Source organism: Gracilinanus agilis, chromosome 2, assembly GCF_016433145.1.
Source record: "Gracilinanus agilis isolate LMUSP501 chromosome 2, AgileGrace, whole genome shotgun sequence".
NCBI lineage: Eukaryota > Metazoa > Chordata > Mammalia > Didelphimorphia > Didelphidae > Gracilinanus > Gracilinanus agilis.
In genome coordinates, this window is record NC_058131.1 from 618326848 (window position 1) to 618347320 (window position 20473).

General features: G+C 37.1%; 1 protein-coding gene across 4 annotated transcripts in view; it reads right to left on the reverse strand.

The window, feature by feature from the left end:
* The window catches only part of SORCS1 (sortilin related VPS10 domain containing receptor 1), a 746046-nt gene that overhangs the window by 117740 nt on the left and 607833 nt on the right, over positions 1-20473 (reverse strand). For all 4 annotated transcript variants that reach the window (XM_044665551.1, XM_044665550.1, XM_044665553.1 and 1 more), the window contains exons 11-16: positions 16013-16115; positions 15630-15706; positions 12267-12358; positions 10355-10462; positions 8419-8536; positions 6717-6847 (exon numbers count right to left, since the gene is read on the reverse strand). In XM_044665551.1, the coding sequence (XP_044521486.1) occupies positions 6717-6847; positions 8419-8536; positions 10355-10462; positions 12267-12358; positions 15630-15706; positions 16013-16115 (629 nt within the window). The remainder of the gene's footprint in view (positions 1-6716; positions 6848-8418; positions 8537-10354; positions 10463-12266; positions 12359-15629; positions 15707-16012; positions 16116-20473) is intronic.

Below are 20473 nucleotides of genomic sequence, written 5' to 3' on the forward strand. Positions count from 1 at the left end.
AAGACAATGAGCAAATAAATATTTGGGAACAAGTTACTGGCAGACTACCAGTACACTATTGCAATAGTCCAGACATGAGTGTGGTGGCAGTATCAAAGGAGAGAAGGGGACATTTTTGGGAAAAGCTGCAAAGGTGAAATCAACAGGTCTTAACCACAAATTGAATACAGGGGTTGAGAGATACTGTGGTATCAATGATGGTTGACAGGCTGGAATTACCCTTGACAGTAATAGGAAAATTAGGAGGTGGGGAGGGGAGAAGATAATGAGTTGTGTTTAACATGTGTTGAGTTTATGATTTCTATTGGGTCTCCAATTTGAGATATCCAAAAGACAGGTAGAGATAAAAGATTGGAGATAAGCAAAGAAGTTAGGGCGGAATAGGTATATTTGATAATCATCAACAAAATATGGTAATTAAATTCTTTGGAATTGATGAGATCACCAAGTGAATAAGTATAGCTCAGAGAAGAGAAGAAGGCCTAGGACAGAACCCTGTGGGACACCTGTGGCTGAAGGACATGGTTACTGGGGGATCTAGCAAAGGAGACTGAAAAAAGAGTAACTTAATAGATAAAAGGAGAACCAGAAGAGAGTGGTATCCTGAAAACCCTCAAAGAAGAGAGTATCAAGGAGGAAAAAGTCATCAAAAATGGCAAAGACTGAAGAGAGAGATTGAGAAGACTGAGGCCTAAGAAAAGATCAATGGATCTTGGAAATTAAGACATCATTGGTAACTTTGGACAAGAGTTCTATTGGGAGACCCTACAGGTCCTTGAGGAGAGTAACAGTGTCAGAGATATGCTCTAGAAATATAAATGTGGCAGCTGTAGGGAGAACAAATTTGAGAAATGAGACATGGAAAAAAGGTATTTTTATGGACTACCTGCACTAACTCAGTATAATTGCTAAAGAAAAATTGCATATAGTTAATTATAATTAATATAATAATATATATATACATATATATACATATACAATCCCTTATAATTGGTTATCACAATTTTGTCAAAAGAGTATGGAGGGAACAAAGAAAGAAAGAAGAAAGGAGGGATATTGTTTCAGCTAGATAAATAAGCTTCAAAGTTCTGCATTCAGCAGGTTTCTTCCCTCCATGTGTGAGTGTATGTGTTATGTGTGTTGTTGTTTTTCTTGTTTTTGGTGCTCTATTGATATGCTTCTTCTCCTGGGCAAGAAGAAATGAAGGTCCATAGCATTTCTGTCCCAAATATCTACACAAGTGTCCATTCCTGCTTTAGGAAATTGTTAGAGATCTCATAACAGAATACACTGAATAATCATTGATATCACAGGTTTAGCTGAGACCATACTCTTTCCCCAAATATGTGTTCCTGACAATGGTTACTGGAACAGAGACTATAAAGCATGTAACTTAGAACACCCTGTAATATATTTTTGGATCTCTTGAAGTTGATGATATTAACAAAATCTAGGATATTTCATAAGATATACTTTTGTACTTCCAAAGAAATAAAATCCTGTTCAAGACAAAAGACCTGAACTAGAAGAGGGATACTACTATTCTTATGCCAGCCAAGTTTTTCCTGCTACACACAAAGCAATTCTGGTGTGCTTAGGAGCAATCAAATTATCTTACTTACCATGATCCTTTAGTGCCTACAATTAAATCTCGATTGAACTAAGTATTAATGGCAAGCTTGTTATAGGTATACAATTTCCAAGGTGGCAGTAGGACACTCAGGATATGGGCTTGTCAGTTCTACTGAAAGAATAATAGAGCTGTAAGATTTTAAATGGGCATAGATTTTAGGGAACAATTCCCTCATTTTCCTAAGACTTGAGGTTAATCAAATTGCTTATAGTTGCAAGGCAGTAAAGAAAAGATCTGGAATCACCTAAAAGGCATCTGAGCCTCTGCCATGGAAAGCGTGGTTCAGTCCAATAATCTCAGTGGGAGACTGGCAAAAGAAACATTACAGTCAACATCTTCTAGCTGCTCTTCCAAGACATCTGGATCAATATAGTTGAACTGAGCCAGAGCTATCTGTGTTCATACCATTTGTTTCAAAGTCATAGGAGAAAACTGAAAGTGCTCCAGGAGGGTTTGGAACCCTCCCCTGAGGAAAAGTCTTATGCTAAGCACTGATATCTGCCTGTCAGGTTTCCTAATATAAACACCCCATTGATGGGAATGGCAACACTTTCCCAGACTACTCTGGAAGGAAGTTCCAGAATCCCTGTTGTCTTTGAGACCTCGGGAAAGGATGCCCTGAAATCGAACATGCATCTTGGCTTTAAGAGGATGAGACCCAGGCAGAGATGATGACGACAAATTGTTGATTGCAATTTGGCCTGTGCAAGAGAGGTATAATCATTACACATTAGCGTAATTTGGCTCATCGGTACAGTAGGAAATCTGCTCAATCAGGAATACTATGAGGAATGGGATATGGGGATTGAGGGAGAAGGAGGTACAACCTCAGCTGGAGGAGCAACTGCCAGGCACCTGACATTTGGAAGTCTGCAAGGACTAGCTGGAGCAAGTACCAGGTTCCAAACAGGATGGGCAAGAAGACTTGAAAATAGACTTACTGTTTCCAAGAACCCTAGAGCTTTTATGACTGACTATAAGCGCTCCTGTATTCCTTTCAAGGGCTTATTCTACAAATGGTAGGAAATGGCAGGCAAGGTCGTGCCAGGTGCAATCAGGGGAGAGATTATCTTTCATTTAATACAATAGAACACAGAACAACAAAGACTGAGGATTGAAAGGTATCCAAGGAAGTCATTCAGTTCAGCATTCCAAAACATATTTTCAGTCATTCAGTTGAGATAACTGTGAAGAAAGCTACTCTACCTTTTCTCTACCCATAGATTCACTCTCATCTCACTAGGCTCAAATACAAAAGGAAGGTAGGCTGCAGACAAACTCAGGAATTGATGCACAAATCATCACTCTGAAGAGAGTCTAGCAGAGGGAGGGAGAAAAGACAAGAATAGGAGTATAGAGGGAAGAAGGAACAACAGGGAGAGAGATAGAAATAACTTATAATAATTACAATTGCCTACCAAAAACTGTCTTTTTTTAGGCTCTGACAGGGAACAACCTCAGTCCTATCCAAGTCTGAAAAGGATGGGAAGTAAGAAGTGAATAATCACTAGTTTCATCATGCAGGGTAAAAATGCTTTCAGTAAAGAATCCAAGTTTCTCATTGGTTTGGGGGGAAGAATATAGTATATACTTTAACTGTTTTCTCCCTCAGTCCCTACAACCTTGCCCACATCCCTTCTTCCATTGGTGTGTTCTTCCTGGCACCTTCATTTTATGAAGAAGCCCAGATTAGTCATGATTCACCCTACAGACTTTACTAGCATGCCTTTAAGCCAACTTGATTAAATTACAGGCTCTAAGCAGGTACCAGAAAAAAAAATCAAGTGTAAAGAAGCATACTTTATTGATCCTTAGGGAGTAGGAAAGTTTTTTTTTTCCTGTTAATCTGATGGAATTTTAGGGATGCTAACCATTCTCTGCCTAATGGATCAACCACATTTATGGTCTTTAAAAAGCTTGCCAGTTCTTCAAATATAATACACACTATTCTAAGGAGCTAGTAAAAATCACCTCCACAATTCCACAGAGAATCATCTCTGCAATTCAAGGAAAAGTTACCCCTAGCAAGTGAAAAATGAGTTGCAGAGAAAAGCAAGCTCAGAGAGGAAAGCTGAGTTATTTAAGCATCCACTAGTCAGATGATACAATTGGAATAGAAAAGACAGCAGGGCTATGCATGTAGTATTGGAGATCTGAAAAGTCTTGGCCGCATGTATTCACAGAGTATGTGCCTTTCCATCATGTGTGTTCTGCCTCATCTTCTCAATGAAATTGTTTTTATTTAAGGGGGATAAGTACAAAGTTTAGGGGAAATGTTTTGTTACTACTCATCATGTTATGCTATTCCAGGAAATGTTTTTGCCTTAGGCTAATTATTATCAACTAGTTGACCAGTAAATTAAAACTCATTGCTGGGGGGTTCGTGAGGAATGGGGACCAATAAAGCACCTTTATCTTTTGACAGTCTCTCTATAAGCACAACTTAGGAGTGTTACTAAGAGGTTATAACTCAGAGGCTGAACTATATACACTATATCCACATATCATGAACATGTACTACATTCCCACACATACATTTAAAACATGCTACACACATATATGTCCATCATGAACACACATGAACTAACCACACACCCTCATACAAACTCACCCAGCAAGTATTTGAACATCTACTATGTGTCAAGCACACAATTCAGCCTTGTAAGAGAAACAAAAATAAGACAAAGACTTTACAGAGTTTACCTTCTGGTAGGAAAGGAAAGTCATAGACTCCAATGGATATGATAAATGTCAAAATATGAAAGATTAATAAGACCAAAACAAAATGCTAACAAAATGCAATGAGAAATAAACAAATCCAACCAGGAAGAGCATGGTAGGCTTAATGGAAACAGGACAATTCCAGTTATGCCTTGAAGGATGAATAGGAGTTAGAAATATTTGGAAGGAACCATATGAACACAGGCAAGAAGAGAAAAAAATATTGTAGAATAAGTGGGAAGGAAAGAATGATTAGCTCATTTTCATTGAAGTACTCTGAGTACCTATAGAGAAGTAGTTGAAGCCAAGGCTAGAAAAGTCGATTGAGGCCATATCAGGAAGGCCCTTGAATTGCAGTATGAACAGTTTGGACTTTACTTAGAGAATAAGAAGCTACAAAAGGTTTGTGAGCAGGTATCAAGTGACATAACCAAAGTAGTATTTTAATAATAATAATCTGTATTAGCACAGTGGCTTAGATAGGAAACGACTCTTTACAGAGGGACCCCCTAGAAGACAACCGGCATAATACAATAGGTCCATTAAAAGAAGCTCAGAGTCTAAATAGGGTAGTTTCACTAAATAGGTAGTTAACTGGAAAGAACAGAAGAGAGAATTCAGAAGTAGAAACTAATTGACTTAGTTACTGATGGCTGAAAGAGTTCGGCAGAGAAAAGGCCAAAATGATCCCTAGGTTTGAAGATTAGGTAACAAGGAAAATGTTGGTATGATCTTAACAAAAATGAGGAAATCAGAAGGGTCACAAGAAATAGATTGAGGTGGGGATAAAGTGAGATGACAAATTCTTGTCTTAGACATGTTGGTTGAGATTTTGGTGGAGATATCTAGCGGATAAAAAAAATGTAAGCCTAGAGTTTATGAGGTAGTATAGGACTTGACATATAGATTTCATCAGGAAAGGACAATGTTATTCAAGTCAAGGAAGAGAAGGTTTAAAAATGAAAGGTATGGTGAATAACCTAAAATTCTTCAGAGCATTTGAGGAGGATGAAAACTTATAAAAAGCCATTGGATTGGGTAATCAAGACGTAAATGAACTATAGCACTATAGTATATGGAGCTGAAAGGGATCTTGGAGCTATCTTAACCTATTATTTTTACAGATGAGGAAATTAAGACAAGGAAAGGAGAAATGACTTCCTCAAATCACAAAGATATGTGCCAGAACCAGAACCAGCTCATCTAATTCCTAGCCACATGTGTTAGGTATTAGTCTAATATTGGTACTAATTAGTTCTGCTTTGGATATATATAGTGTTTGAATGTCTCCAAGACAACTAGTTTCAAATGGCCAATAGGAATTTACTAATATATGAATCTGGGGTCCAGGAGAGAGTGTAGAGATGGAAGTATACATAACTCTGAGACATCTGGATAGAGATATTAATGAAACCTTAGTAGGTGGGGGGGAGAGAGAGAGAGAGAGAGAGAGAGAGAGAGAGAGAGAGAGAGGAAGCATTTATAACCTTGGGGAACACTCACAGTTAGAAAACATAATATGGATAAATATATAGATTGATAGATAGATAGGTAGATAGAGATAGATAGACAGACAGACAGACATAATATGGATGATGAAACTGATAACAAAGAGTGAAAAAATGTAGAAAGAGAACCAGGAAAGAGTAGTATTACAAAACAAACAAACAAACAACAACAAAAAACCAACTAGAGAGTAACCAAGAACTAGAAACCAAACTAGAGAAACCAAGAGGAGAGTAATGGTCAATTCTGTTGACCCTCATGTCGTGAATCAGAGAAGAAGAGAAAAAGATGAAGACAAGATCATCACCATATCTATCAACTAAGAGATCACTATTAAGATCACTATTAACTTAGGAGATAGCAGTTTCAGTCATACTTAACGGGAATGAAAAGTGAGAAGAAAGGAAGTAGAGGAAATGAATGTAGATACTTTTATCTAGGTGTTTGTCTAAGAAAAAGAAAAGCAAGATATAAAATATTTCTTAGGCGATAGTAGAGTCATCTTCTCCTTCATGATAATATAACCATGGAAAATTTTATCCTAAGGAGAAAGTGATAAGGAGAACTTAACTCCAAGACTACGTGTACTCTCTCTACCTTCCTTTTAGTGTTTGTGATGGTGAAATTGATAGTTGAATCCAAGATATTATCTTACTGTATACTACATTCTTCCCTCAACAAGCTGCATTCTGGGGAATTCTGAGTTCATTTCACATGCCCCTGAACATTGTAATAATGCTAGTGCATCTCACAGACAGAAAATTTGGTAAATTGACAATATTACATGCCTCTACTTCACTCATACAGATGCTAAAATAAACACACTAACAAATTAAAAAGAAGATAGGAAGCTCACCAATCAAAATCAGCTTCTGTACAAACACATGGTTCAGAAGCCATGGCTCCTGCATATTTTCCCTGCATGCATTTCTTCTCTGATTTACGCTTTTTGTATATCCTCTTGGCTCCCATAATGCATGCTTCTCCCTATGAAGGAATACAGAAATACTAAATAACCATGCTTCCTACCTCTGATAACAGTACAATAGAGCTCTGACTAGCTTGAGCAGACATTTTAAAATTTCTGTATATAATTAAGTTATAGAGTTTGTAGCATTGATTTTTAATTAAGAATTTTTAATTGATATCACTAAGTTCTGATTATTGCAAATAATAATAATAATCCTCAAGCAATTGTATTGTTTGAATTCACATTGTATGTTTCTACTGGGCTAGAGCCAATTACATATTTTTTACAACTGGAACTTTGAAAAGTGCAATTTGAATATATAGGTAAATTTATTTCCTAAAGGAATTCAATCTCTAAAGGAAATTTCCACTAATTTGACATCTTAGGGCAACAAAAATATCCCTAAATATACCTAGAAAGTAATAAAAGCAAAGATATTATCTATATCATGATTTAAAAGATGAATAAACTGGGTCTCAGAGGTTCATTGAGACATGTTTTAGCACTGTATAATCATCATCATGCCCCATAGTGACACTTCTGAGCATATGACCTTATGGCAATAATTTAATGTCATTCTGTGAAATGAGAGATCAGTATGCGGTATTCTTAAAAAGGAAATTCAAATAAAAAGCTAAAACAACTCAATGGCAATATATGCCAAAGGGAAATAAACCGGTCATATTGAAATCCACCATTATTTCATCTTTTAGCCTATGAACACAACTGTGACCCAATCATATTTGAAAATCAGTTCAACAAAGCTATCAAATCCAGCTTCTCAGAGGATGGTAATTCAAAAGCAAAGTTTGACTCAATTTACTTCTCTCTCCCTCCTTTGGGCAAACTCATTTTATCAGTATCTATAATGCCATTATATGTAAATATAACATTTGTATCGTATGCTGGCTGTTATTATTATTTACATGCTGACTCCTAAATACAGCAATGATTCTATAGTAAGGATTATTTTTAGTCTCTTGTAGAACATATAGAACTTTTTTCTGCCTAGAGAGATCAGAGGAGAGAGGGATCACGTAGTATGGGAAGAATAATCAAAGCCAGGACTGCATGCAACTAAATTTTCTTAGAAGGAGTAGGAAGATATTGCAGAATACAAGAGAATTAGGATAATAAAGAAGTGCTTCTTTGTTTCACTCATCCAGGATAATATTATTATTTTATGCCTGTTTTTCTTTGCTGGATGAAGCTAAAGTTCCCTTCTCCAGTCCCCCTCCCATAGCACGATGACTTGCCTAGATAAATTATGTTTGGAACTTGGTGCTGAGCTGGTATTTCATTTTGAGTTGTAAGTCTAAGCCAAGCATATTTGAATTTTCTCTCATTATATCAAAGCATAATAAAAACAGAAATGGCTTCACAACAAGCTATAAAAGCTTAGTTTGTTCACTCCTGTGGAACACAAAGCACATATGGAAGCACCAGACAGGAAATATGGTCTTGATAACCCCAAGTACACCTCACCACTAGCTGGCAGGAAGAATATACAACTCTGATGACTCTGTGAACTGGTACATCTTCCCTCAACATTAGGCACAGTTCCAACTTTGGTCCTCTTTCCACTTACCTGGCTGTGAAGTTGCCACGGTCTGTAGTCTTCCTCAGCACAGCGCCTATCAAATATAGACTTGTAGTCTACTTTGACCAGCTGCCATTCAGAACGATGGCTGAAGTGTCCGAATACTCTACAGAGCACAGCAATGGGGAGTGTAGGTGGGTTAGAATGTTGACAAGTATTACTTCCCATTGGGTCAGTGACTACCAATTCTTGGATCCTGGTTGCTACTCTACTGTAATCTCCATACTGCCTTCATGCAGCTGAAGCCCAACCTTCAGTTCTGTCTATGAGTCATTAGCTAATACGAGCTCCCTGCCTTCAGAGCCATTTCCTTATTTTAAGGCATTCAGAGGAGTCACGATTTAGGCTGAGTATTGCTGATACTGTGTCAACAAAATGTGGATGTTTTGCTTTCTCAATTGGTGTGCTCTGTAAATTTTGCAAATACAAGAAATAGAAAAAGGCAAACTTTAAAACAAAGAAAAATTTTACACTTATCCTTCGATAAGAGAAAGTTATTTACATGTTGACTAATGATATTTTTGGTAAAGAATGAAAACATGCTGGGACAGATTCAAATAAATCTCATTTCACTATTGAAACATTTTGCCTAGCTAAAAAGCCAATATATATGTTATTTCACTGTTTCCTTTGCCCAGTTTTATGTTAATAGATACAAATTGCATCTTTATATTTAGAAAAGTTAAATACATATTTTTAAAGACTAGATTTATCCAAATCATTAATGATATATTTCTCAAATTACTGATTGTGATTCATTAAGTAAAGAAAGACGGCCCCACTGTTTCAAATATGCCTTCTGTTTGTGTTAGGTATATGGGGACCAGAATAAGAAAAGAAAGGAAAAGAAAAAGAAGAAAGGAAAAGAAAAGATATGTATGTATGTGTGTATCTATCTATATCTATCTATATATATATATATATATGTGTGTGTGTGTATTTATATATAGTATGTGTGTATATGCATTTTAATTTAATTGTGTATATGCATCCAATTTAACTAAGAAACTAATTTTCTTATATTCAAAATGAGATGCATTCACATGTGTTTCAGTACCTATAGGTCAGTTATGGTTCAAAGTTGTAGGTTAAATAAATAATAATTTCAATAAAAAGGCATAAATATCTATTGGACAGATAGAAAAGTTTTTTGATGACATGCATCTTCATTTTAGGAGTGTGAGACATGAGGAAGTTGGATGTGTAATTTCCTCAACTTAAGGACTACCATGATATAATAATAACTAACATTTATATAACGCTTTAAGGTTTATGAAATACTTTGCAGGATTATTTCATTTTGTCTTCACATTTTGAGGTAGGTGCTATTATTATTCCCATTTTATAGCTGAATAAGCTGAGGCAGACATAGGTTAAGTGATTTGCCCAGTGTGAGTTAGTAATTATCTGAGGCTAGATTTAACTTAAGTCTTCCTGACACCAAATCTACTGTTCTGTCCAGTGTACCACTTAAGTGCTTCTTGTACAGAAACTTCTACCAGTGCAAAATGATAAATCATCTATAAATCAAATTCTTAGACAGTTGCCCAGAGCATTGCAAGGTTAGGTGATTTGTCCATGACCACAATGCTTGTATATGTCGAGGTGACACTGAGACCTAGGTCTTCCTGGCTCCACAGCTGGCCTTCCCTCATTCTTAAAATTATACTTCTTTAATCATCAGGAACAAATGAGAATGGGAAATGACTACCTTCTATCTGGGCACATTGGCTCTGCTCACTCTGTAACTTAGTCATATCCACTGACTTTGTACATAAAACCAAGTTTCTCTTCATTGATGGAGAGGAGAAACCTTAGCAAGCACTCTTAGAAGCTTTAACCCCCACAACACTTGGAGAAAACCCTCTAAGCATCTATCTAGGATGACAATAAAAATATAATAACTTTACAAAATCATACTCACGTCATAATCAGGGTCTCTTCCCCAGGTTCACCCAGCACTCCATCCACAAAAAGAGGGATGGAAGTGAAGCTGTATTTACTCCAAGATCTCCCTTCATCAAAACTTAGCCTAGTGGCAAGAAATACAGAAATAGGCAATGAAGATAATTAATTAAGGAATCCATCCACCCAAATAAAAACAAGAAGGAGCAAGTTAGGAAGTTTTTAAAGTCCAAGTGACATCAGCAAACTGATACTTGGTCACAAATTATGTTTAATTTCATCTATAGAGGTTGACACAATAGGGCTGCTTATCTAGGGAGTCCCAGGCAATGTGAAGCTGTCTCAAGCAGAGGAAATAATGCTTAAAAGGAATATGACATACTAAAGAAAAAATATACTGGCAGAAATACTTTTATTAGATTTTAGATCTCAATGAGACCTTTTTCACAATCCCACTACAACTCAAATGTATGCATGATAAGCAGTTAGGAAAATGTATAGTGTTTGCTTCCCAGTAGGCAGAGATGGCTACTTTAGAGCTGGCTTTCAAATAAAATCAAATATCTTATATGTTTTCTTTCTTTTTTAAATTTATTCTTTCATTTCACACTTATTGAATGCATGTGATATATATGATTCTGATTTCCAAATGACCTTCCCCAATGTACCCCAAACTCAGAAATGTACTCTTCTTCTTCTGAATTTTCACATCATGAGGTATTTCGCATTCCATTGTTATATTCCATTTTATATCATATTCTCTATGTGTTTCTGTGCCTTGATAACTCTGTTAAATTGTAAACTCCTTGAGGACAGGTCTCTAGTCTTAATCATCTTTGAATCTCCATCAATACACAAAACCAAGTCTTATATGTAGTAAGTTCTTAATAAAATAGTTATTGAATGAATGACCTGATGATCTAAATTTCATTTAGATGTCACTAAAGATCTTAACATCTCTTTGGAGTTTTCTGTTTACTATATGACTATATACAAAGGACATAATCTGAGGGCTAACCTGGGAGAGTGGAGAGAAAATAATGGCTGGTTAACATCCTTTCACCCATAGCCTATGGTTCACCAACCATCACGCTACATATCCTGCAGTCTTCCTTTCCTCTTGCTATATGTGCCTGAGAGTCAATCCTTTGCTTCGCAGTGGGGCTCCTACTTCAGTATTCTGTTCCCCAACTGAAATCACGATGCTCCATTTGCAGCATTTAAATAATTCATTGCCACAGCAACTCATAGTGGTATTGAAAACAGGATTATGACTTCAAGAGAAGCAGAGCAGCTGAGATCCTCTTTTGTAAAAGCAGGTAGGAAACCATGGGAAATCTATGGGCTTTAAACCTGCCCCTTATACATATGCACAACTCAAAAGGCAGGTTTTACATGTGCTCCTGGGTATAAACTATAGACCAAGGGGTTCAGGAACACTGCCCAACCAGGAGGGATAGAGAAACTGAGAACCTATAGTTGGGTGTGACATGTAGAGAACAGGTGATGAGACCTGTATAAGACAGACAAGGGACTGAGAATTGTTAAAATTCTAACAGGTTTCTTCTGGGAAAACTGACTATAATACATTAACTATAATGAGTTAAACTGCTCAGAAAACATATCTGGGGATCGTCACTGATATATCCCTCTCACCCATAATTCTGTGGGGGTGGGAAAGGAATTGTCATTTTTGAAAACCATAATTCATTTTTTTCTTTTACCCCAAGGGCGAACTTTCTTTTTTTCTTTTTTGTGAAACTGCATTCAACAGTTTCACTTTAATAGAGCGAGGGTGTAAATTATGTTCTGATGGATTCTGGCATTTTCCTACAAACACAGGCACAATCTGTCTGCTGATAGCAAGACTCTGGGATGGGTTTTGTAGCTCACAATGATCACCACTGTGTCACAGCAGGCAGCACCATTACCAGAGATGTCGGATCGGCAGAGATGTGTGTTTCATAGCAACCAAGACCCCACCTTGATCCAGGTACAGAACACTATGCTCTTCTTCAAAGATCTAGAAAAAAATAACAACATATAAAAGCTGACATATCCATTTTACCAAGTTATCAAAAATAAAATGCTGGGGAAGGTTCCAATCAATGAATCAGCAAGATTTTGTAGACATAATTCTCCCCCTTCTACTTCCCACCCCAAAATCTCAGAAAATATATAAAAGTCACAGAATGGACTACTTAAGTTGGAAAGGATTACAGGGTTGATATGTTTGTTATCTAAGTTTTTCATTTTCCAGGACACCAATCTGATCACAATATAGTATGGGGGAAGAAGAATTAGATTCAAAATCAGGTAACAAAATTCAAATCCCATCTCTGCTACTCTCGATCTATCAGATCTATCAGTGGTTCCCAAACTTTTTGGCCTACTGCCCCCTTTCCAGAAAAATATTACTTAGCCCCCTGGAAATTAAATTTAAAAAAATTTTGAGCAATTAATAGGAAAGATAAATGCACCTATGGCCATCACTGCTCCCTTGGATCGCTGCAGCACCCACCAGGGGGCAGTGGTGCCCACTTTGGGAATCACTGATCTATATGATGTTTGAAAATGAATAAATGAGGGAAAAATTTATGATGTGCTTACTAATGTGCCAGGCACTGTAAGAATAACTAGAGATCTAAATAGAAGCAAATAAGATAGTCCCTGCCCTTAAGGAACTTATATTACAATGGGGGAAGATAACATAGATCTGAAAATTAAAGTGGGAACAGGGTTGGCTGAGAGTACATGTAAGAGCATGGAAAAGGTCATCCATTAGAGACAGGTCATTTCACACCTCTGTACCTTAATTCCTCATCTGTGAAGTGAAAGGTTAGCCTCAATAGCCTCTAAGATTCCTTCCATCTCTAAACTTATAATCCTGGGATCCTGACTAATAGGTAGTTATGTGATTTGCTCAAGGTCAGATAGCTTACTTAGTAGGGAAGCTAGGATTATATCTTTGGTCTCTTGCCTTGGAGTCTAGTGTTTTCACCACTTCTGCTCCTTAAAAGTTGGGAAAAAAACCAAACAAGCATGCTGTTGTCCTGCCAAATCAAGGGGCTACACAACTTGAAATAGGAGATGTGGGGTTCATATCTCTGTTCTCAACATGTATTGTGTGTCATCCCTCTAAATAAAAGAGAAACTTCTTTTAAGCTTGAAGGTACATAAATCCTCACCACTAAGTCATAGGTCCACCTTATCCTCCCCAAAATACTGCCCAAAGAACCTCAAACTGTGGAAATTCTTTAGACACACATTTTCCTTATACATGTCCTCTTAGACAATCTTCCTAATAAGTCCTGGGGAACATTCTAAGTATTAGAAGATGAAGTAGCACCGTGATCCGAAACATACCCTCCACTTGGTCAGCATTTTTCTGTGGGAGGAAAGGACTAGGAGGAAAGGATGGACAAAGAACCACTATGTCCTTTTATTTATTTCTCTAACTTCCCTCCCAGGGACTTCTTAATTAATCTCACTCTTGTTTTCTTAGACACACCTATGTATCAGTCTCTAAGTTTAACTACTTTCTTGTTTTTTAAAGTACTTTTCTATCCACTGAGCCCCAAGTAGTAGCACAGTTTAGCACCGAAAAATGGTCTGGATCCAGGAGCTGCCAGAGAAAGCCTAAAACAGGTCACCCTCAGCAGGAAATGCAATGCAGAGTTTTCTCACTGTTGAGTGCACTCACCTGCATGTTAGATTTCAATTTATGATGCTAGTTATTGTATGATAATTAAACGTCAGTGGGTTATTAAAACATTTATTGAAGTGTAACAACCACGCATTAGACACATATCTTGTTATGATTGCTAAACCTCATTAAGTGCCTGTTTTATAAGCAATGGATACCTAATTTACATGCAGAAGACAGACAGGAGGCATTTGAGCTAAACACATTGGTTTAAAGCGATTCCATTTCTACTTTTCCTGACATATGCACTCTGATGGTTATTACTCTGTCTTCTGCACATGAGATTTAAACATCTCAGAACACCACCTGTATAATGGCTATTTCTTTATGCTGCAATTCTTACAATGTTCTGTCTTTAAGGCAAAAGGAATTTATGGAGGTAACTCAGAGAGAGGCTTATAATCAGGCCCTTCAGGCTTAAAGCTTCCTGAACAACAAAGCCATTGGGCTTCCGACTTTGTTTTATGAGAAAATTTCATTCTGATTTAATTTTGTTTCATTATCGTTTACAGATTTTGCTCTTAATAAAAACCAAACTAAGTTAGGAAATGAATACTAAATAAAACTGACTGGGATTATTAGAGTTATTATTGGCTTTCTAAGTCCTACTGAAGCTCAACTCTGATTTCTTGTTTTAGGTGGCAAAGCTGGATTCTTAAAGATTATTGTCCCAAAGCTACACCAAACTGGAAAGGCTTCAAATACAGGCACTACATACATGTCCATAGGCCAGTATTACCAAGTTTAGATGTGCATATAATTATCAATCAACAAGTATTTAGTGTGCCTATTTGTACCTGGGATTATCAACATGAAAGGCAAGCTCTGGTCTTGAGGAACTTCAAATATAATCCTTGTCTACCAGGATTTATTTAATTTTTAGTAATCTTTTTTACTTTTTTAATTTTTTAAACCAAATCTTCTGATTTCATATAGGTGGAATGCAGCTGTCATTTATGGACCTGATCTCAAGACATGTGGAAGTTTTAACCTGTTCTTTTTTCCCACCTGTGCTAGTTTACTCCTCCTTAAGTAGTCTATTGGCCCTCCATTATTAGGAGCTCACTTTTCTGTTGCCAGCCTTTTTGCAGATACCTGATCAGCTTTATCCTCATTTGAGCTCAGAGCTTCCAAACTCAAGAGTTTAACCAGCCTCAACCTCCCCAAACAGTAGGCACTACAGGCCTGCTGTACTGTGTTTGGTGAAGGAAAGTAATTTATGGGAAAAAAAAAACATGTACTAAGAGGTTCAAGAGTGTAAAATCTAAACTAATGTTACTCATGTTCTCACTGATGAATTCACATCATCCTTACTCTCTCTCTCTCTGTCTTTCTCTACTTTTTTATCTCCCCCCCTTTTCTCTCCTCCCACTCCCTCTCCCCCTCTTTTTTTCTCCCTCCCCTTTCCTCCTCTCTTCCTCTTGCTGCCTCTACTTCCTTGCTGCCCAATCCTAATGTATCATTTTGTAGTTTTAGGTTCTCTTTCAAAAAGGAAATGCAAATACTGCAGAATAACCTCCCAGAAGTAGTGCTGTAGTGAAATAAAAATAATTCTTTGTGCCACAGGGACCTGACATGAGTTACCTACCTGCCTCCAGGTGTTCCCAGCATCCGAAGACACAAACATACTGATATCATTGTCAGACAGCTCAGAACCAATATTACCTAAAAGAGAACACCCTTTAGAGGAGGGAAATTTTATAAAAAAGAGTAGCATGACCCTCATTTAGTAGTACACTAGAGTCACACTATTCTGAGTAAGAATGTGTAGCTGATCAAATTAAAGAATATGTAGCTAATAAAAAAAAAAGAATATGTAGCTAAGTAGGGATATTCAGCATTATGTTCTCAGTTAAAATGAAACAATTTGATTCTTCAATTTTCCAGTTTGATAATCAAAAAACCAAACAGAGATAAATACTTTCTTCTAAAGTGTTCTGCACAACATCAAGAATACCAACACTCCCTTACCTGAAGCCACTATGATGCTTGGAGCTGTGTCACGGCTGGCAATGTTTCCAGAAGTGTATGGATTGTCAGAGACCTTTAAGTGAAGATGCAGGGAACAGTAGGGCTGTAGAAAGAAGAACAAAGAGCACCAAATACACAAGGGGATATAAAGTGTCCTACTAAAAGTCTGGATTTAGAGGACAGCTAGGTGACCCACTGAATTGAGAGCCAGGGTTAGAGGTAGGAGGTCCCAGGTTAAAATCTGACCTCAAATATTTACAAGATGTGTGATCCTGATCAAGTCACTTAACCCCCCACTGCCTAGCCCTTACTGCTTTTCTGCCTTGGAATCAATACACAATACTGCTTACAAGTTGGAAGAGCAAGTCTGGATTTATAGCAATGGAAGATCTTTTATTAAGTCCAACTTAATGGCAATATCCATCTCAATGCCATATGGCTGATAACTTGACTTTGAGGGGTAATGTTAAACATTTGATTCTGACGGACAGAAAGATACCTATGAAATGAAATGAATTTAGTTTAAACAAGTTCAAAACTTCAATTGATAAGTAGTACTGGGATTGTATTACAACTAGTATTATTCAACACAGAAGTTGATAAACAGGTGGCACTTGTAGCAACAATTTCGGTGAAATTTTAAATAACTTTTATCAATTTCTCCTTAAGAGTTTTAATCAAGTTCTTTGATTAAAATACCAGCAGTTTTCAAAAAAGCACAATACATCTTACAGGAATTTCCTTGAGAAGTGCTTTGCTACTAAGTTGTAAAAAAAAAAAAAAGTTTGTGTTTGAAACCCCCACTCCTTTTCTTCCATCAGGATGATTACTTTCTAATCTTATCAGCTTGGGTTTTTGGAATCACCACTATAGCTCTGTTATTACTTTTATTCTGCTCTGTTGGAGTTACAGCCAGGAAAAATTCAGAGCGCAGCAGAGATACAATGATTAAATTTATATGGGATAGGATAAACGACAAACTAAAAATGAATGTAAGGAAGAGAGAAACAAAAAAAGGCAGGGGGGATGGATTGAAGCACTGAATTAGAGGAGTGGTCTTTGGCCAACACCAGCATAGACTCAGACAAAGATTCTCTTCTCCCTGACTTTTCTGTTGGACTAAAAAAATAATAATTATTTCCATTTTAATATTTTCTATCAAAATGATCAAGGCTAGAATTATAACTAATTATAACTAAGAGGGGACACATGAGACTTTTCTCCAGGTCACCAACATTAAGGAGGTAATAGTACATTTTTGGGGGTGCAAATGTTTCTCCTCAAAAGTGATACTTTCTCCCCACAGAAATTATTGTCTAAAATCTTGTCTCATGTATTTTCTTGACCAAAGATACTATATAGTTTCCCACTCAGGATTCTGATGCTGTAGTACCCTTTTCCAAGGGCCTTTCTCCATAATATACACAAATGTGGAAGTGGGGTACTCTGAGGGACAGATGTCCCAACTCCCATTGTGGATGAAACTATGGTCAGACTTTCCTTTCTGCCAATATCATGACACTCCCTGAATATGTGTCTTTAATTTAACTATTATTGCTACTTTGTTTTTCTTTCTTTTTAATTTTATTATGAAATTTAAAATAGCAACAGATGGATATTTATATAAACAAAGAACAGAAAAATAGATTTATATTTGAAATCTTCAATATCTATTGCATATAGCTTGGCTTTTTCTAAGTGTATAATAAATTCATGTTACATCCAAATGGGTCTTACTTATCTTTATCTTCTCCGAACTTAATTTAACCTGAGGGCATATATGAAATTTTAAAAATTTATTTCCCCACTGAAAGTCTAATTATGGGAGGGCAGAATGCACTTAGGACATTTGTTCTATATGAATGACAGCGCTTAACATAGAAAGAGGAATCAGGAATTTGATAAAGATTTTTGGAACTGAAGTGATATATTTTAAAATACAATTGTCAGCATTTACTTATATGTGTATATTTATATATACACACACACACACAAATACACACACACACACACACATACATTTATATTACATATTGTTGTTGTTCAAGCCTTTAGTCAGGTTTGAATATTCCCAATGCTGTGAATAGTATATCCACAGGGTTTTCTTGGCAAAAATACTGAAGTTTGCCATTTCCTTCTTCGATGGATTAAACCAAATAGATATTAAGTGACTTGCTCAGGGTTATACAGCTGGTAAATGTCTGAGGCTAGATTTCTACTTGGGTCTTCCTGACCCTAAGCCCAGTGCTCTAGACTCTCTCTGTGTATATTTATTTGCTTGTTTACTTATTTAGAGGTTAATCATCAATTTAACTTTTAATTCTGGGTAAATGCTCTAGGCAATCATGGGTCTAGATGCTCACCATAGAGTTAAGACTTCTGAACTCCTCCAAGTGTCCTCAAGAGTTAATTATATAAGGCATAACATATAGGATGATGCAGGTAATGTTGTATTAGGGGGACACAATGGACAATCATGTGAACAGTCATGCTGAGGATACAACAATACTGGAATTACTGGCATCCCTCATAAAAGAGATGCCTTTACTGGAATTTTCTGACCATTCCTCCTCTGTGGAGCTAGTATGCAGCCCAATCATATTAGATCCCACAGGTCTATGGACATCTGACCCTGGACATTGTGTTGATGTGCAAACTAAGAATGACATTAAAAGTTAGCTAGCTGCCTTTTCAAAGATGTGTCTGCTGTGTGGTGTGGTTGCCATGGCTTTTGGCTGCCTGGATCTGCTATTCTAAGAGGCATTGATGCCAGCTCGACTAGAAACATTATAAATGATCTTTGCAGTGCTCTCTCCTCTGTACTCTCATTTGTGGTCCTGGATTGCCCCCAGCTGGTACAAGGAGAATGTTCTGTGACTTTTCTTTCCCTCTGCACCAAAGAATAGAGTCTATATAAATACTTGGGAAATCACCTTCCAGCACCTGAATGATGACCTGGAAAGGAAGGCAAAAACTAAAATGGATTTGTCAGGTCTACTTTTCAGGCAAGCTTGTCAAGGATCCAAATTCAGTGTAGCAGACAATCCCAGTGACAACTGCCTTCAACAACATAGATCACTATCCAATAATTAAAATTCTAAGCTACTTTATCCGTAGAGTAGTTAAATGACTTGCCTATGGTTAGATCTAATAAGTATTATATAATAATAATATAATAATAAATCTACTAAGATTTGAACCTGTTTCTTCCAGAATCCAAGTCCAGGTACTATATTATATCAGACATCATAGAAACATTGTCAATGGTAGGGAGAAGTTGTTTGATTAGCCTGTAGAGAAATACTCTCAGAAGATAGGAGTTCATGCTGTTTATCAGAGAATTCTAGTGAACTTTCTTCTCTCTCCTCCAATAAAGATCAAAAAATACTCAGAAACTGACTTTGTAAAGAAGCCACATTAGTCATGTCATCTTAGAAAGGAAGGACTGAGTAACCCCAACCAGAGTAGCACTCCCTCCTAACCCCCCACTACCAGTGTAACTAGCGATATCCATCTAAGAGGGCTTCTGCATTACCAATTAATTAATAAATCAAACATTGAACCTCCACTATGTATATGGTCCTTTGCTAGTTGGAGAGCCAAAGGCTGTTGGATCTGGAATATGCCTTGACAATCATCTAGTCTTATTGTTCAGAGCAGGAAACTGGGGCCCACAGAGAGAAGAAATGATTCATCTAAGGTTATACAGATTGTCAACATTGAGACAGGATGAAATTCAGGTCTCTAAACTTCCTACTCAATCTTTTCCCACTAGATCATATTATTTTATTTTTCTTTATGCAAAGATTCAAAAAGATTGAAGATGTAGCCCCTGCCTACTAAAAAGACAGAAGAATCTCCCCACTGGAGTCACAACTTTCCTGTATTTCTATCCTAGTACCAGTTTGTCCTCTACAGTCAGGAGGATCTAGGGACATTATTCCATTTGCTAACAATGTGATCTAGGTAAGGAAATGGGTTTAGAGTTACCATACCTGCAAATCATATGATCCTACTAGGCAGCAGGTATTTTGTGAAACTGAACTGTACCCCTAACTGGGCCAAATAAGGCCCTAGATATGAGATCTAAGCAAAGTAGGGAGGGAGGCCCATAGCTAATGGGGTAGAAATAGGTCATACTCATGCCTCCTTTCTAACACTAATTTGTATCTCATGTGGGGAGGGAAAAGGGAGGAAATGAGATATGCCACCAAGGTGTGCCCCAGGGCATCCAATTTCCTGATGCCAGCCCTTTCAGGCAACTAGTGACTATATTTACTGAAAAATGAGGCTTCCTTTTATTAAGAGCTTTATTTTCTCTAGGGACCAAGGGTTCAGCTGGGCTCACATGCTGCCCCTCAGGAGCCCATTCCCAGGATCTTGTAAGGGAGTGAACCCTGCCCTAGTAATACCCCTCTCTAATTGCACTAAGTAGTCTGTGGAGGAAAGAATCCCTGCTGA